Raw genomic sequence first — 17946 nt, 5'->3', positions numbered from 1 at the left:
TCAAACATCATTCATGTGTCAATTATGTTCACCCTTGCAAAGTGAGTGTTCAAAAGTTTCCAACTCTAACCATGCTGCAGGCTGTTCACTGGCTGTGCAGGCAAGAGCCAGGGATGCTGTCTGAGGTGCAGGTCATCAGTGTCACAGTACACTTACTGCACTATAGTCTCCTGGTCCTCATGAGGAAGTATCAGAGCAGGGTTTAATCCAGTGCTAATTGGAGGAGGGTCCAAAGGCAGCATGGTGGGCACAGTGCACAGGAGGCTTTTAGCCTGCCTTTACACAGATGTAGAACCACCAAGCAAGGGCGACAGCCCCAACACATCAGGGATTTGTTTTTAAAGGGAAAAAATGTTTTATTTTTTCCAGACAGAAAGTGTTACAGTCCAGTCTATTCATGTCCTCTGCCAAGGCAACAACCTTGACTGGGCAGGGATCAGGCATAGTACTGCAGATTGGCTTTTTTCTTTGCTTGAACCTCCAGGATTCCTTCCATGTAGTCCTCGTGGGTGAGCTCTGTAGCTCCACGGCGGAGGGCAATCATCCCCTGCCCAACGAGACAGTATTTAGAGAGGGAATGCGTGCACCACACCAGTTCCAAATAGCTGCTCCATTCTAGCTTTCACATTCCCTCCCATCAGTGCTATTCCTATGGAGGAATACTTACCGCTTCGACACACACAGCCTTGCACTGGGCTCCATTGAAATCATCTGTGCAGCGAGCCAGTTCCTCATAGTTCACGTCAGGGCTAATATGAGCAAATGGGAAAAAAGTCTGAGAACACGTACCAAATAGAAAAAGCAACGTAGGGAGTTTCCTCAGCCCCACAGTGAGCTCCCAACAAGTGACTGCCAACCACTTCTCAGCCCTGAGGTACCATCATAAGTGACAAAAAGAGCCCCAGAAGGCCATACCTGACATTCATTTTGCGTGAATGAATCTGCATAATTCTGGCTCTGGCCTCTTCATTAGGCATTGGGAACTCAATCTTCCGATCTAATCGTCCAGAGCGGAGCAAAGCTGGGTCCAAGATATCAACCCGGTTGGTTGCAGCGATCACCTAAGTAGAAGTAGGATCATCAGTGGGAGCACCTGGAAGACAGGCCTCTTCTCCCCAAAGATTCACCAAGCTTCTTCCCTGGACATTGTTTGCCCTGATAGAATGCCCTGGACCTCAGCAGCACTCCCTGCTAGCTCCCAACCTTGACTTGTGTGTTGGGCTGGAAACCATCGAGTTGATTAAGCAGCTCCAGCATGGTCCTCTGCACCTCCCGGTCACCGGCCTTCTCACTATCAAACCTGAGGGGAAACAAGAGTAAAACCATCAGTATGAACCTGACCACCCTGTCCCTATGTTTTTAATCACATCAAAACACAGAATTACTGTAGTTCACGCTCCTTGGCTGAGGTGTTCCAAATTTTTCCTTGAAACTACAGTTCTACCATGATGAGGACTGCAACTAGAATAACTGTCAGCAGCACCTAAGACTTATTTAGTCCTTACAGCTGAATAGGGCTTATGCTGTCCAAGCCTACGCAGTAATGAGGGAGAACATCTCCAGGTACCTGCTGCAGTGATCAGAAAATAGTTTTATACAGCAGGAGGCTATCAGACAGATCCCAAGTCTAACAAACTTTGCTCCTGAGCCCAAGGATTGTGGCAACTGCTATCCATCTGTGACTTTGTTCACACTCTCTTTCTGAGTAAGTCATGCTTTAAAAGGCTCTGCTTACACACACAGGCAAAGGAGGCTGCTAGGCAGCTCCCAAGAACTCAACAACATGGACTACAGCTCACCTTTTAGTGCCAATTGCATCCAGTTCATCAATAAAGATGATGGAAGGAGCTTTTTCCTTCGCGAGAGCAAAAGCGTCGCGTACCAGCTTCGCTCCATCGCCAATGAACATCTGCACAAGCTGTGGACCTGCCAGCTTCAGGAACGTGGCCTGGGAGGTGAAAGAGAATCAATCCTAGGCCTCATTTCACAATAGGGCCACTTCTGAGTACTATAAGAAGCCGTTAATAAAAACAAGCAAGGAAGCAAACAGACAGGAAAATCCCAGCCTTTGTAATACCAATTTGTGTGTATAACCCTCTTCCCCCGGAGGTGTTCTTACTCTTTGTCAGGTACTATTCTACTATTCTCTTTGTCAGGTACTATTTCACAGGTTCCTTTTACCTTGGTCTGGGCAGCACATGCTCGAGCTAGAAGTGTCTTCCCTGTTCCTGGAGGCCCATACATAAGGACTCCTTTGGGTGGCTGTATACCCAAATTTTCAAATTTCTCCTTATGATTCATCGGCAGGACAATGGCCTCCACGAGCTACAACAAGAGAAAAATATTAATACCCATTCTTCTCCACAGATCCAGGCTGCCTGCTTTTGAGTTCGAAGTTAAAAGAGGCTGTCCACAGTCACAGCAGAAACTATACATAAAGTATCACCTCTTGGATTTGTTTATCCAGCCCCCCGATGTCACTGTACTGCTCGGTGGGCCTCTCATCCACCTCCATGGCCTTCACTCGTGAATCATACTCAGTAGGCAGAGTCTCCAGGATCAAGTAAGAGTCTTTGTTCACCCCCTGTAAACACAAGTCCTTTGCTTTTAACAGGTTCCCTCAGATAGCACTTAATAAACATGCAATCAAAGCTGATTAACTAAACCTCAAGGATGCAGGAATAACCAGCTTTGACACAGGCATTCATCAAATCACCCCAGCTTGGCAGAGTGGACAATGCCACAGTCACATTTTAAACAAGTGGTCCGGTTTATTTACAATAAAAAGACGGGGTTTAAAAAACTTACTAAGTAGTCTCTAAGCTTTCAGCACCTAATTGTATGTATAAAAGACACACACCCCAAACTGCTTTTCTTTACTACAAACAGTAGTAACTGAGCCCATAATACCTATCTATGAAAATTTTAGTAGAGAATGATCTTGGGGAAATCTGGACAGATTTGTCTTCTTTCTTAAAGGTAAGACATACGCAATTTTCTGGCCACCATCATATCCAACTATCACAATAGAATCACTCACCACCAGATCTCCAGGCTTCAACTTCTCAGCATCAACCAACCCAATAACAGGCAGGAAATATGTCTGTAAAAAAGAAATCAAAGTGAGCAAAACCAGATGTACTGGGAGAAGATCCTCTGCATCACTCCTCACATCGGGTTGGGCACATGGCTCTTACCTGACGTGTAGAGGTCTTGATCACAGCACACTTGCCCTTTCTCTGGGAATCCAGGTCAATGTTTGCTCCATCCTCCTCCTGGTCATTTGGGTCAACATCCAGCAGCTGAAAACCAGGGTGAAAGAGTTCAAAACAATGTAACCAGGCTAGCAGGATGATCCCAGGATTAATGCTTCTAACATACATGCAGTAGAAGAAATGAAACTTTTCATCATCCATCAGGAGTAGAATCCTGAAAGCATTAAAGCCCTCCTGTAAAAATTGATTTCTTCCTTTCCTTATGAAGCAGCATGCAATAGTGCATAGAAAGATGTTACAAAATTCAGAACAAAGTAGTAGCTAATGGCACTGATTCCTTCTCCCGTACAGCAGCTCACATTAAGGCTTAGCTCATTAAGTTTTTAAACAGTAGTACAAAGCAACCCCATTTTTAATAGCAAACTATGAGCATTCTTTTTCCTATTATCAGAATTACTGAACTACAAAAGGAATGTGATAAAGTAACGGAGCCATGGCATTTCATTTGCTGTTTCACAAGTTACAGAGAGCATGTGTCCAATTTCAGATGCTCAAATTTACACTCAGAAGAGCTGTGCCACCCTCTGATGGTTGTTAAGTACAGAAGAACAGTACCCAGAGGCTAAAGAATGACCCAGAGAACAAGTGGGCAAGAAACGTGCACTTCCAGTTCACAAATAAAACCAACAAAAAATCCTGAAAGTCCTGGCTCTGGCAGCATTGGTAGTCTGAGAATACTCCAGGTCTTGAATCCCTGATGAGCTCCCTGCCTTTCTCCCTGCCACTATAAATTGCACACACTTCTCATATCACTACGTAAAAGCCCACCACCCTCACCTCAATGACATTGGAGACAAGGTATGGCAGGGTTTTGTTCACTTTGATCTTTTCACTGTTTTCTTTGATCTTGTCTTTCATGGCCTGGAGCTCGTGGGTCACTCTCAGTACCTCACTCTTCATGATCTGCAATTGGTACACAGAAGAAAGAAAAAGGAATAGTGTCAGAAAACTGAGGCAAGATAAAATTAATAGGTTGTTCCAAAAGCAAACCCTTACAGAAATCTAAGTTTGAAGAATAAAGGGAAATGTAATATATAAAAAAAAAGCAAAGCCAGCAAATTAGCCAAAATTTGCTAGGAATCAAGGCTATACAGTCCATTCTGGTCTCTAACTAATCAATAACCCCAAATAATTTCTTCCCAGTGTCACCTGGTAGCCTCAGCCTAATCAATACAGCCCAGATATGGTTTGGTTTGGATGTGATCTTTTAATAAATACAGATACAAAAGTAACTACATACACACACCTATTTCAGTTATGTTTTGCAAGGTGGTTGGAACTAGGTGATCTTTAAGGTCCTTTGCAACACAAAGCATTCTATGATTCAGCCTGGAGAAGAGAGGGCTCCAGGAAGACCTCATGGTGGCCTTTCTGCATTTAAAGCTGTCTTGTAAGAAAGATGGGCACAGACATTTTAGTAAGACCTGTTACAACAGGACAAGAAGGTAAATTTACACTAGATATAAGATTTCTTAATAGTAAGGATAGTAAAACACTGCAACAGGGTGCCCAGAAATATGGTGGTTGGCCCATCGCTGGAAACATTCAAGACCAGGTTGGACAGGGCTCTGAGTAACCTGGTCTAGTTAAAGATGTCCCTGCTCACAGCAGGAGTTGGCCTTTAAAAGTCCCTTCCAACACAAACTATGCTATGATTGTACTAACTGTAAGAAAAAACCTCTAGCAAAAAAAGTTCTGTACTCCCCATCCAACAGTGAGTACATTCACACCCAACAGATGTCTGCAGTGCTGTCTGGCTGACACTGGCAGGCCTTGTCCTCCCTTTCCTGGTGAGTCACACAGTGTGCCAACACACACTTTGTGATCTCCACTGAAGTGACTGGGGCACCAAGAGATCTCAGGAGACCTGCTCACACCTGAACTGGTGTATGTGAGTCTGTTCAGTGGGGAAATCCACTCTGCACTAAGAAACCATCTTTTAAAAAGTCTTTATGTCTAAGCATAATACTGTGCTGTAACACATTCACAGGACAGAACTGTAACAGGAGCCAATACAGAATCTGTGAAGTAAAAACGCAAAAAAAATTAATAAATTTGATTTAATAAAACAGCCTAGAATATATTAAAGGAAAACTGCCTGAAGGAAGGGTTCTTACAAATATTTTGCAATTATAATGCTCTTACTATGAAATGAAGAAGGCTACTTTTACTCCTTACTGTATTCTGCAGTTTAAAAATAAGACACAGATTTCCCTTTACTGTCTTTAAAGAATAATAAAGTACATTAGTAAGTCAGAATTACTTGTGGAGCCTGAAGCAGTATAGGATGAAGTTACCCTATACAATTTATGAAATATTTTATGTCAATAATGCTAACACTGGGCAGCAAACATTCTAAATTTGTAAGTGCTCTTTTATGCAAAACATGTCTATCACAAGACAGGTCTATATGCTTAACATCTCCATGAATGAAGCAAGAGGATGGAATGTTTTCCCCTCCTGTTTGCAGATGACACCAAACTGGGGGCATAGGCTCGGCGTTCAAAGGCAGAGCTGCCACACAGAAACCTTGCAAAAAACGAGGACACATGTAAAGCCCCGCAGCAGGGAGGGAAGTGCCCATTGCAGTGACACATGCTGGTCACTGTCTGGCTGAGGAATGGACCTGGGGGTCTCCATAAGATAATAAACTGAACAGGAGCCAGCAATGTGCCCTGACAGCAAGGGTGGCAAACGGCATCCTGGGCTGTACTCTCAGGACTACAGGCAGTAGATGGAGAGAAGCGTTGAGTCCTCTCTATTCAGTACTTTTAGATCCTACCTAGAGCACTCAGTCCAGTTTTGGTGTCCCCCCCACAGAGCAAAGACATTGATAAACTGGACTGAGTTCAGCATAGGGCCACTAAGATGGCTGGGGGCTGGAGCATGGGCCCCTCTGAGGGAGGTGGGTTTGTTCAGCTGGAGAACAGAACAGCTGGGGAAGGAGGCATCAGAGACTGAACCAGACACTTCACAGGAATACACAATGGGCAGATGAAATAACAAAGACTGAAACAGATGCGGCTCAGACTGTAGCAAAGCAAATCTTTATCCTCACGAGGTCTGTCAAGCAGCAGCACTGAACACCCTGCAAAGCGGTGCACTATGTGTCTTTAAAGGCTTTCAAGATCCAACCGGATCAAGCTCTGAGTAGCCTGAGTTATGGCTGATCCCGCTTTGAGAAGGTGTTTGGCCTGGAGGTCTGCTCAAGTCCCTTCCAACCTAAATTACCCAAAGATCCTACCCGACTCAGGCCACAGAACAGACTTCCCCCTCCCCTCTGCCTGTGTAACTTTAGCTAAAGCACCCATGGCTGCGTCGAACAGCCGCCCCCTCAGCTTCCTCGGGTCGACGCTCTTCCAGTGATTCTTCCCTACCTTCGCGGTTCAGTATTCCTCATGCTAACCCGCCCGCCCCGAACAAAAGCAGCACAGAGCTCCCGGGAGGGCGGCGCGGCCCGGCCCGGCCCGGCTCCGCTCCCCGGCCCGGCGCGGCCCCCGCCGCTACCTTGATCTCGCTGTCGAGGAGGCGGGTGCGCTGCACGATCTCCTCCGTGGACATCTTCAGCACCTCCTCGCCGACACCGTCCTGCGGGGCACAACGGCAGCATTACCGTCAGCCCGGCCCGCGGCTCGCCCCGGCCCCGCCGCCCCCGGCCCGGCCCGGGCCCCGGCCCCTCACCTCCGACTCATCCCACACCGACGCCATCTTTCCGCCGGCCCGCGGGAGCGCGCTTGGCGCGGCGGGTTCGGCGCGGCAGATTCCGCACTGCGGTTCCCGGCGGCGCGGGGCGGGGGCAGCGCCACGGGCGGGAAGTGCGGCCCGGGGGTTCCGCGCACCCTCCCCTGCCCCGGCGCTGCCGCCGCCTCCCCGGTCGCGGCCCCCGCCGCCCGCGGCCGTGCCGAATCTGCCGGCGGGGCGGGGAGCGGCCGGCGGGTCACGTGCCGCCCCCAAACGTGCTGAGTGATGGCGGCGGCGCCATCGCGGGGCGGGGCGGAGCCTGGCCCGGCGCTGGAGGCAGGCGGGGCGGTGTGCCGGAGAAAGCTTTTATTACAGCCAGTGCCCGTACACGGCAGCGAGGGGAAGGGAGGGGGAGTGGGGCCGAGCTGTGAGGCGGTCCCGCGCAGGGGAGGCGAGGAGGGCCCCGCCAGGCACAGCCCGAGGGGGCCCGGGAGCGGCTCCGTCAGTCCCCGCCGGGCCCGGGCGGTCAGACGTAGCCGGGCTTCACCGACAAGCGGCGGCAGTTGGGGCAGCCGCGGGTCCCGTTGGTCTGCAGGCACCTGCAACGGAAGGAGGTCGGGTCAGGGGCGGCTCCTCGGCTCTCGTACACCTCAGAGCTGTTCTCCGTGGCCCTCCCGCCACCGGCAGGGACCGCATCTTCCCCCCCCCCGTCCCTTCCAGGGAGGCACTTGGGCAAATTCCTGTAGAAAAGTCTGTTCTGTACGGCTGGAGACAAGTCCCCAGAGCTCATCGGACATCTCTCACTGCCCAGTAGTTTGATGCTAATTCTGGTGTCAGTGTGAAACTTTGTTATTCTTAGTCTCCTGATTAGTTTTCAGAGTGTTTTGTAACACTCGTGTTTTTTTCTACAGTAAAATGGTGGTGCAGCTAATTTCTTTCATGGCAGTAGCATGATAACAGTCTGAGCAAGTTCTCCACCTCTGTCTGCCACTAGCCAAGGGAGAAAGTGAGGGGACGTGGGAAAAAGACAAACTGCCCCTGGGAATGAAGAACTGATTCCCCAGGAGGAGTCAAATAAGAATTTGTGAATTGAGCTGGCCACCTACAAAGTGAGGACATCAGTAAATAATTATTTAGAGGACAAATGGGAGTGTGATGGATATGATGGCTAAATCTCACCCTCCAAGGCTGAGAGACTTAGCACTGCAAGGGGATCCTGCAAGGCAGACAAAGAGCTGGGGAACAGTGTGCATAGGACTGCTGTGGGTTTAAGCAGCTCTTTTCTATGACCAATGTAATGATAATAATTTTAGTGCTTCCAGCTAATTACTTCAAATGGAAGAAATGGGAGCAAGGTAGTGCCTGGAGCTGGTTGTTTTTCTCCCCAATGGACTCTCCACACATGCCGCAGTACAGCTCCATCTCCTCCACACATTCATGGAACTTCACTACGTGGTCACGCAATTCTTGCTGCTGCTCCTTCGTGCGATAGATCCTTTCACACAGGCAGTGAAGCTTCAGCAGGCCGAGCTGCAGGTGAAGGACAGAAACATAAGACAAGTGAGCAACAGGGTGAACACAGACCAGAAACAGGAGTGGGAACACCACAGCCCCATCAGCCAGCTGCAGAAACATCAGCAGGCCTCAGCAATTCTTGTCATTAACCCTTCTTCTTTGTGTCACAAAAGGTAACACGAGGTTTGAGACACTCAGCAGCTCTTCCAGTCCTGGTTTCCCTGAGCTACCCCTGACATACATCACTTTCCTTTGCCTCCAGCCAGCGCACAGTTCAGCAGCTGCTCAGGGCAAAACTGTTTTTCAAGAAGAGACTTCTAATCCTCTAGCTCTCTGTCTGTTTCACACCCCATTTCCACTGCTTCTCATTCTCCTTTGCCAATCCATTGTGACTCCTCACTCATTTTTCAGACTTGCATACTGATGATTATCTGTGCAACTGCCCACAACCAAACACTTAGTGACAAAGCAAATCTCAAACACTCACTGGTTAATAGGAATGCTAATGAGCAACGACAAGCCTTCAATGTTTGACATCTTATATTGCCTGACACAAGACTATGAAGAATGCTGAAAAGGATCCTACCTTGTTCCCTAGTCCCTCTGCCAGCTCCTGTGCCTTTTCAATGCTTTCCAGGGCCTGTGAATTGAGAGCACTGGTTGTTAGTTCTCAGCCAAATATATGAAAACCAGGCTTTTAAGAATGTCCTATTAGAATGATTTTAAAAAAGAGGTAAATAAGTACAGAGTAAAATTTGGATTAACAAGTATCCCTGTAACACTGGAGAATCAAAAAAGCTTTTTTTGGGAGGGTAGATTTCCCTCCCCTACCAAAAGTTAATCTGTAAGAAAAAGCTGGTTTCTGAAGGACCGCAAGTAATGCAAGAGCTGCATTTCTGTCACAGACACTCAGTGTCAGTGTTGGCAGAGGCTGGTCCCCAAGCAGAGAGAATACAGACTTATTTAAACTCAATCCCACATGCTCATTTTGGGGCTGGGATGGCAAAGCAAGCCTTGTCCCATCCTACCTTGCAGGCTCAATAATTGTTGGGCAACTTCAATTTCACTTGTACCAGAGGTGAGGAAAGGGATCACCAGCACCAATGCACCACACTTATCCATTTTTTCCTTGCTGTTCATATATCCACCTTGCCTTACTTACACATGGTGTGATGTAGGAGTGTTCTGCTATCCATTTTTAAAATCTGAAGGAAATATTTAGCATAGCAGCTGTCATACCAAATGACTCCCTACTTTCACCTAGATGTCACAGTGTTCCTTGCTGTTCTGATAATTAGTCTCTCTTTTCCAGAGCTATTGAGATCTGCTTCCTTTTTGTCCAAGGGGAAGAAGAGGTCTCCCTTGTGATGCAGTAGTTTTCAGGAGGAACATTATAAAATTTCTACCCTATAATTTGGCATTACTGCTGTTGTAGGAGGAGAGGACCAGATGAGATGCAAAAATGTGCTGTGAATGCAGAGGAGATGGCATTAGACTTGTGGTGGCAGCAACAGCCTAGGATAAGGAAATGTAAGAGAGGGAAGCAGGAACTGAAGGCCAGCAGGGAGAACATAACTGAGAACTGTGCTTAGGAAGACTGTGTACTGAAAATTCCTGAAATTAATGATTGTGAACAAGAATCAAAGCGAAATGTGTGGAGTAAGGGAAAGGATATTGAAAAGTCTAGGGGACAGTTTGTCTTGGACTGCACAAGAATGAGGGCAAGCAAGCTGTGAGCAGCTTGGGAGGATCTGGAATAGCATTGATTATATTACATGCAAATGAAATGGACTAACTGGTGAAAGAGACTGGGAAGATGGAAGAAGCTTGAGCAAAACCAGGGAATCTGCAAGTGGAAAGTTAGCAAATTGCTTTATTAAGTAACTGATACAGGGATGAGTAGCATGAGAAATGGAAACTGGGCCTGCCAAGTTGAAGAACAGGCTTGGGTGAATATTCAGGGATGTGACACCTAAGGAAGTCACATTTGGTCAGCAGACATAAGGTCCCTGACCCAGAAGGGCAGACTTCCCTCTATTGCCTGGAACAGAATACAGGATTCCTTCACTTTCTTCTTCTGTGGGATTTGGTGAGATTAGAATTCTGTGCAAAGCCTGCATCATGTTCTCACAAGTGAGAGCTGCTTGATATCAGACAGTGGCTTGAGACAGAATCAGTGAATGGAAGAGTTTGATGAGTGCTCTGAATATTGTCTTCTGCAGAGGCCTACCTGCTCTGTCCTGTCCTGTTGATACTGAGCTAGCTTTTCAAGTCCACGGTTTCTCTTCCCATTGCTAACAAACACGGTGGTTACTTCCTGAGATTGCACAGGGTGTCTCACCCAACTGATTCACTGATGGAGGCACTCTGATGCTGACAGCACCCTGAACCTGTCTAGCTGGACATACTGATGTCTGGGTTGCTTCATTTGAGCTAAAATTCTTGGTGTCTCAATATGAGTGATAAGAGCAAAATTTCACCATATTTAGACCCAACCAGCGTCTTGATGTAGCACTGTGTACAGTTGTTCAGAGCTAGTTCAGGGCTAACCTTTGAGCATTTAATTCTGTGGCTGAATAATGTTCCTGCTATGCAATGTGCTGCATCTAGTGCAGTCTGGATTTTAACACACATACACACTGTCTACGCCTTTTTAGTATAAGTAACTTCACCCCCTTGTTCTATCTTGACTGGTTATCTATCCCCAAATAAATTCCTGCTCTCATTCCTCTGTTTCACATCAGAGTTTACAGACCGTCAAGTTTCTCAAAGAATTTTATGCCACATTTGCCTGCAAAGCACATGGTGGAGCTGTAGAGCTGCCTAAACATCATTAGCACATCAATGAGCTTAGTCATAGAACTAAAAAGTAGGCAGGGGAATCTATTTCAGAGCATAAGGCTTCCTTCCTCCAGTGCTGGTTTCTCAGCATAGAGCTTAAAAGTCATCAGGATTGACTAATGAGGCAATTCTGTAATTTAGCAGTCTGACTCAGAATGCATGTTCCTACCATTAGTAACAAATCCCTGGCTGAGAGAGACCATTCAGAGAAATATAACTCTACCAGCAACAGACCCTGTTGGTAGAACCAAGGGGGTACAGGTCTCTTCTGAACTGTACCCTCTTCTGAACTGTGCAGTACGAGACTGCGCTCTAGTCTTGTCCTACAAACCTGTGTAGAACCAAGTTTGTAACTGACCTTGTCCAGCTCCTTTTGGATCATCCAGCACTTAGTCACTCCTAGCAGCACCTGCACCAGGCCCAGGCGGTTCCCAATCTCTGTCATGATGCTCATGGAAGAGTCATACCGAGGAAAGGCTGTCTGCAGACACAGGGAGGAAAGCAAATGTTTTGCTATGAACTCTTTTCATGCCCTCTTGCTACTCCTCCCATCCTTCCTGGCAGGAAGGAGCTGTACCTGCACGTCCCTGCGACTGCGATGGATATCTGCAAAGCAGAGCAGACACAGTGCTTGCAGCGGCCGGTCACCGTGCTGCAGGGCAATCTTCATGGACTCCTGCAAGAAATTGCCTCTGGTCAGTAGAACAGCCTGTTCCTGTTCAAAACAGCAAGGCTGGGACTTTGGACTCTAGCCACTAAAAGCTCAGCTCCAAAGAAATGGCACCATCTTTTAAGGCAAGGAAAATATTTTTCACATGTTCCTAACCAAGGACCATTCATAGAGCCAAATTTTGAAGCCCTCTGGCTACAGAAACTACAGCTCTAAGACTGGAAGGCAGCAGGAAGATGTGCAGTCACGTGGGAATGGCAGGGTCTCTCTCTTGCAGCGGGGCATGGCAGGATGCCCTGGCAGAGCCCCAGCTGTGCCCCTGCCCCGTACCTCGCAGCAATCCATGGCGTCCGCCAGGCGCCCCAGCTTCCGATAGGCCACGGCCATGTGGTACTGGCTCATGGCACGGTACTTCAGGCTCCAGCCCTTGCCGTAGTCATTCACCAGCTCAGCAGCTTTACAGGGGAAAAACAGGGCTTTCTCATAGTCCTGTAAGGCAACAAGCACACAGACAGCAGTCACAGCAAACATAAAGCAAAAAAGGAGAAGGAAAAAGGCCAGATATTTTTCATTTACTAACACTGCAACAGTTACCAGATTTCTGCACATGTTTAAACTCATGCTGCTCCTCTTCTGTGTGTGCAGTATTTTGGTGGATTTCAAATTGTGAAAGATGGAATTGCCACATACTGAATCCTTATTATTCTCTGCGTTCTAGACACTGGGGCAATGACCCAGCAAATGAATTTTATGTAGTATGCCATAACTTTATTCTGCAGGAACCATTTACCCTCCTCTCTAAGCAAAGGCTGAAAACTTTCTCTGCTCTTACATCATTATTTGTAACATCTACATGTAGCCTTCATTTTCTCTAAACAGTGAGTTTGGATCTCCAAGAAGCTCATTATCCATCATTGCAGGAAAGAGGAACTAAAACTCCTGGCCTCATCAAATTCACAAAAAGTAATAATACATTTTAAACATCCTTTTTTTGCATTAAAAGCATGTTAGAAAAAAATCTTATTTTACAATAATTATGTAAAACTTATCTTAATATCTAAAACCATTTTCAAGTAAGTTATATAAGAGCGCAGAAGTGAAAAAATCTTCATATTTTTTTTATTCTCCACAATGCAGAAAGAAAACCACAGATTCTCAAATTTTCTTTCTCCCTTCTTATTTCACATCTGAAAAGTGCTCAGCACAATGTTATTTTCTTTATTTTTGGTCACCACACTTCATGTGATGATCTTCTATGAGTGAAGAAATCAGGACTTTGTGAGAAAAACCTATTTTTTGCTGTTTGTACTAGAAGTTATAACTGGCAAATCACCCCTGTGCTCAGTCCCTGCCTGGTTTTACCTACAGCTGGCTGGCAGCTATTTGCCTACAATAGTGGTAGAAACAGAGAGTCCATGAGTTTTGCCTGCCAGCCCTGTGTCTCTGATGTGATCTTCTTTGAAGCTAAGTTTGATCTTTTCAACACACATATTCACAGCTGCTTCTGCCAGTGCTGTGTAAACATGACACTAATCCTCCCATCCTTATTGTGGAGGAGAGTACTCCATTTGGATTTTGCAGAGGGGTTTTAGCTTACAGTGCTCTCTCAGCACTTCCTATAGGAAAGACAAAGGCTGAAATTCACGTGATTTCCAGTGCTTCCCTGAATCTGTGGGGCAGCCACCCTCCTGTCCCTTAGATGACTGTACCTTTATTTGGGTGTAGAAGTTCCCGAGGCTGCAGCAGACTCGACACTCCAGCATCTTGTCATCGTTGTTGTGTGCGTAGCGTAAAGCTTTCTCAAAGCACTCCAAAGCCTTCTGGAAAATGCTGAGGCCCAAGAAGGCATTGCCCATGCTGAGGCTCACCTGGCCATTCAGCTGCATGCTCACAGTGGTACCCTGCATGTTGAGGCACGTCTTACAGTATGAGATTGTTTTCTGGAATTCACAGAGTTTCTCATTGCTGCGAGCCAGGTTTAGGTAGCTCTCTGTAAGGAAATCTGGGTCTTCCAGCTCCCGTGCTGTGTCAATCTGGACCACTGCAAACTTTAAGTAGAGAAGATAGTGTGTGTAGTTTATTTAAATACAGCTCAAGCTCCCACAGAGTAGCACCCTGTGCTGGAGAAAGAGTCTCATCTCTGAGCAGGGCAGACAAGGCCATCAGCACATGGAGAAGCATTGTATGCACTGAGCAGTTATCTGGAGGTTTAAAAGGCCTATGAAGTCTCAGAAGAAACCTCTCCCTCTCTTCACACAGTCTCAGGGCAGGGAAGATGAACTAGGCTGGCTGTAAGGGGAAAACAGCTGTTAAATGGCCCTAAAGGGAGGCTGGTGAAGCAGGAAACATCTGACACAATGCAGTTCTGTTTTCTTCCACTCATTGTAATGTATCCCACTTTCTCTGGAATTCCTAAGCTATTAAAATATTCTTTTTTCTATTAATATACTATAGTATATTAATAGTATATATAATAATATCCATTATATATCTATTATATATCTAATCTATTAGTATATATATTAATATCTATTAGTATATATAAAATATACATTTTTCTATTAATAGAAAAAAGCAAGCTACTTCTTTAAGGAATTTTCTGCTAATAAATTGCAGTCTTGATCTTGACAGTCTTGGTTCTATAACCTCCAGGATTTGTTGCATACTTTTCTCTTCAATGAAGTCTCTTTCCAGCTGCAAACTCTTCTAAGCAGTAACTCTTTATGTTCTGTGATGAAGCAAGCACAAGCATTCAAGCTGGCTTGAATTAGTATCAGTAGCAAAGGTGGCAATTTTCATTAGACATTATCAGGATTATGGATGGCAAATTCCAAAGGAATCAATTACTTCCTTTTATATTGTGGCTACACATAATAATTTAGGCTACTAGAACATCAACAAAAAACCCCAAACCAAACCAAAAAAACCCCAACAACAACAACAAAGAACCACACACAAACCCCCCCACCCCAAAAACAACAAAACAAAACCACAAAAAACCCCAAACAAACCCCCCAAACATCACCAACCATAAACTGTGTATGTTGGGTGTGTAATCATCTTCTCAGTTCCCATTACAGTTTAGGAAAGCTCCTATGTGGACTCAGTGGTGCATGCTAGCTCATGCTTCTCCACATTCCCTTAATTTTGCACAAGTTCTTCAGTATTTCCTAGTTGCCATAGCCTCTTCTCTTTGTGTGTAGTAATTTTTCCTCTCCAGAAGAGGTTAAGCATCACAGGCCTTCTTAAATTACTTTATATTTCATGCCTTTAATTTTGACTCATTTTCTCCTGATATTTCCTCTCTCAGTGGCTTATTGCTAAAGTTCTCCTTTCTCTATCCTTTGACCAGTTGCTCTGTAAAATCTTCAGTTTGACTGAAGCCATTTTTCCTTCCTAATGCTGCAAAGAACTAAAGTTCACCTTCTCTGATCCCACTTTCTGTTCTCTTCTCAGGTAAAGAATTATGTTTGGGTATACTAAGCTCACTCCTTTGCCTTTTATTTTTTCCCCATGAAGTCTTCAGTATTTCCTTCAGGTAGCTACATCTTACCCTTTTTCTCTTCTTTCTTCCCCAGTCTATCTGTTGTTTTTGCCAGCACCTAATTTCATACCACTTAACAAAATTCTTTGTCTTCAAATGTTTTCCAGGTGTATTAATATCTCTCCTTTCTTCTTCATCTTAAGTATTTGGTTTCAATATAGGGCTTTGACATGTGCATGGCTTTATCAGTGAGGTGTTCCCCTCTCCTCGCTCCAATTCCAAACAGAGCTACCAAAATCTTTTCAATGAGATGTAGACATCCCTTTCACATTTTGTTCTAAATGCTGAATGATGGCCAGTCTAGTAAGAGGCAACCCAAAACATCAGGACAAGGATATCAAAGCCCTTCAGTAAGACCCTATTTCAGGCTGGGATAGCTTCTTAAGACTATTACAACACTCTCTTGCCTTGTCTTACAGATTCTTGAGCTTCCCTCCCAAATGCTGCCTGCTGCTCTCTGTACACATCCTCTTACTTCTCAGATCCACATACCAGCTTCTTTTTGTTCATTTAATTAAACTGTTTATGCTCATGTGCTTGAAACGTAACTTCAGCTGCTTTTTACCGCTCTTCCATCAAGCCCTACATCCTTCCTCCTTTCTTCTATACTGTCCTGGCAACTGGAAGCTGCTCTCTGACCTCAATTGTGAGACATCTGGGATGTCTCAATTACTTCACCAAAACAGCATCTTCTTTTCCCTCTTGTTCAGCCCCCTGGCAAACAAATAATTGCAATTAGAAAACCCCAGTATAAGATCTATTTTAGATATCAGCCAGAAGCTGAACAAGATAACAGACAATGTCTCCACAAGAACGATACTTATTCTACAGAATCCACTTTGAGTTCTCCTTTTGTGCTGACATACAGAATGTAAACAGCTTGTAGTGGACAAAGGCTCTGTTCTCATACCTGCTCCTGTAGCCTGATAACATGGTGTGCCTGTATGTGAGAAATAATCAAGACAGCTTCCCATGAAAAACTAGAGAACTTAAATAACCCAGGAATCCTGATGAGCCAGACCCAGTGAAAAATCATATTCTGTGTATCTTGTGGGCTGGAGCTCTTGGTGAGCACAGTGATCACAGCAGCCCAGAACATGCACACAACAGCTGGTATTTTCTGTTACACACACAGCACCCCCCGCTTCAGGTTCTGCTCTCCAGCCACGTTTCCATCGCGGCTGCGACACAATGGCATGCATTCATCTCCAGTTCACCTTACCTTCAGCATGTCTTTGTATCTGCCCATCTCTGCATGAGCAGTGATGAGGCAACCCAAAACCCGAAACCTGCCAGCAGGATCCGCAGACTTCTCCAAAACCCTCATCCAGACTCGCAGGGCCTTTTCGGTCTGATTAGACTGGTAAAGATGGAGTCCTTTCTCTATCTGTTGCTTTGTCTGGTCCTGACCCATCTCCCATGGATTAAAAAGCCTCATACACTAACCTCTAAGGACAGCAAAAAGGATGTGCTTACAAGAGAGCACAACATAAAATGCCCCACTAGAAGACGGCGGCTTGTGTGCTCAGAGGGCCCAGAGCCATGAGAGCCCAGCCATGTCAGGGGGCTGGAGCTGTGGTAGGCAATGGCAAGAAGTGGTTGCTCAGCACGAAGGCAGAATCCCAAATCCACTAGGCAAACATCTTTCTTGCTAGGGCTCCATCAGTGCATTCGTCTGCCCAATCCCATAAACAAAGAGCAAAAGCACGACAGGGAGAGAAAGAGAAAAATCTCAAGCCACAGGAGTGAAACTCAATCTGAACAGCCAGTGCTGGTCTCCTCCCCATTGGCTGCAGCTGCTCCTGCCAGTCCAGCTCACGTGGCTCCCAGGAATTCTAGTCAGGCTCCCCAGCTCCCAAGGTCACGGTGCCAACTGCCCACCCCTGCCCGCCGGTATGCAGCTTATAAATACCCCAGGGAGAGACAATTGGCTGCAGTCACAGCCTCGGGATGCCTTGGCTGTCTCTTTCCTCTCTGGCCATCTCCTTAGACAAGCACTGCTGGTGGTGGGCTAGTTTGGGAGGAAGCAGACTCAGGTAGAATAATAGCGTAGGAAAAATATATGTCTTAAAAGTCAGGTGTGAACAAGGAAACTTCAGTGTGTACACACGTAAATATATCTTATATGTATTTATGTATTACATTGTTGCAGTGTTACACTTGCAACAATGTACTTGATACTTTGCTAGGTATGAAATCAGTCTCCCTTCTGAGGACCCCATTGGCATCATGGACTGTTTTTATGGACATAGGTTGGCTCTGTCACAGATTTGCTGCAAATACACCTCTGACTTCCTAATTTTAGGACAAGGAGCTAACCATGGTGAAAACCTGTGTTCTTGACTGAATGTTGCTCCCTGTCATCAGATGAGTGTGGCAGTCCTCCAAAAGTTTCCAACAGAAGTTGTCAATGGCACTGC

General features: G+C 45.9%; 2 protein-coding genes across 2 annotated transcripts; both read right to left on the bottom strand.

Annotated features, from left to right (window-relative positions):
- Positions 1-331: 331 nt before the first annotated feature.
- PSMC3 (proteasome 26S subunit, ATPase 3) lies at positions 332-7200 on the bottom strand. Its single transcript, XM_059474262.1, has 12 exons — positions 6957-7200; positions 6783-6863; positions 4053-4178; positions 3198-3302; positions 3041-3103; positions 2447-2584; positions 2182-2325; positions 1800-1948; positions 1204-1300; positions 916-1061; positions 668-749; positions 332-547 (listed from the first exon to the last, which is right to left on the bottom strand). The coding sequence occupies exons 1-12, from the start codon at positions 6981-6983 to the stop codon at positions 437-439; spliced, it is 1269 nt and encodes a 422-aa protein (XP_059330245.1). The 5' UTR covers positions 6984-7200; the 3' UTR covers positions 332-436.
- A 162-nt stretch (positions 7201-7362) lies between these two features.
- Positions 7363-17138, bottom strand: RAPSN (receptor associated protein of the synapse). Its single transcript, XM_059474932.1, has 8 exons — positions 16749-17138; positions 13692-14030; positions 12313-12471; positions 11890-11988; positions 11671-11793; positions 9058-9111; positions 8287-8486; positions 7363-7555 (listed from the first exon to the last, which is right to left on the bottom strand). The coding sequence occupies exons 1-8, from the start codon at positions 16962-16964 to the stop codon at positions 7483-7485; spliced, it is 1263 nt and encodes a 420-aa protein (XP_059330915.1). The 5' UTR covers positions 16965-17138; the 3' UTR covers positions 7363-7482.
- Positions 17139-17946: the final 808 nt, after the last annotated feature.

Source organism: Ammospiza nelsoni, chromosome 6, assembly GCF_027579445.1.
Source record: "Ammospiza nelsoni isolate bAmmNel1 chromosome 6, bAmmNel1.pri, whole genome shotgun sequence".
In the NCBI taxonomy this organism is placed as follows: domain Eukaryota; kingdom Metazoa; phylum Chordata; class Aves; order Passeriformes; family Passerellidae; genus Ammospiza; species Ammospiza nelsoni.
This window is presented reverse-complemented; position numbering and strand designations above follow the sequence as displayed.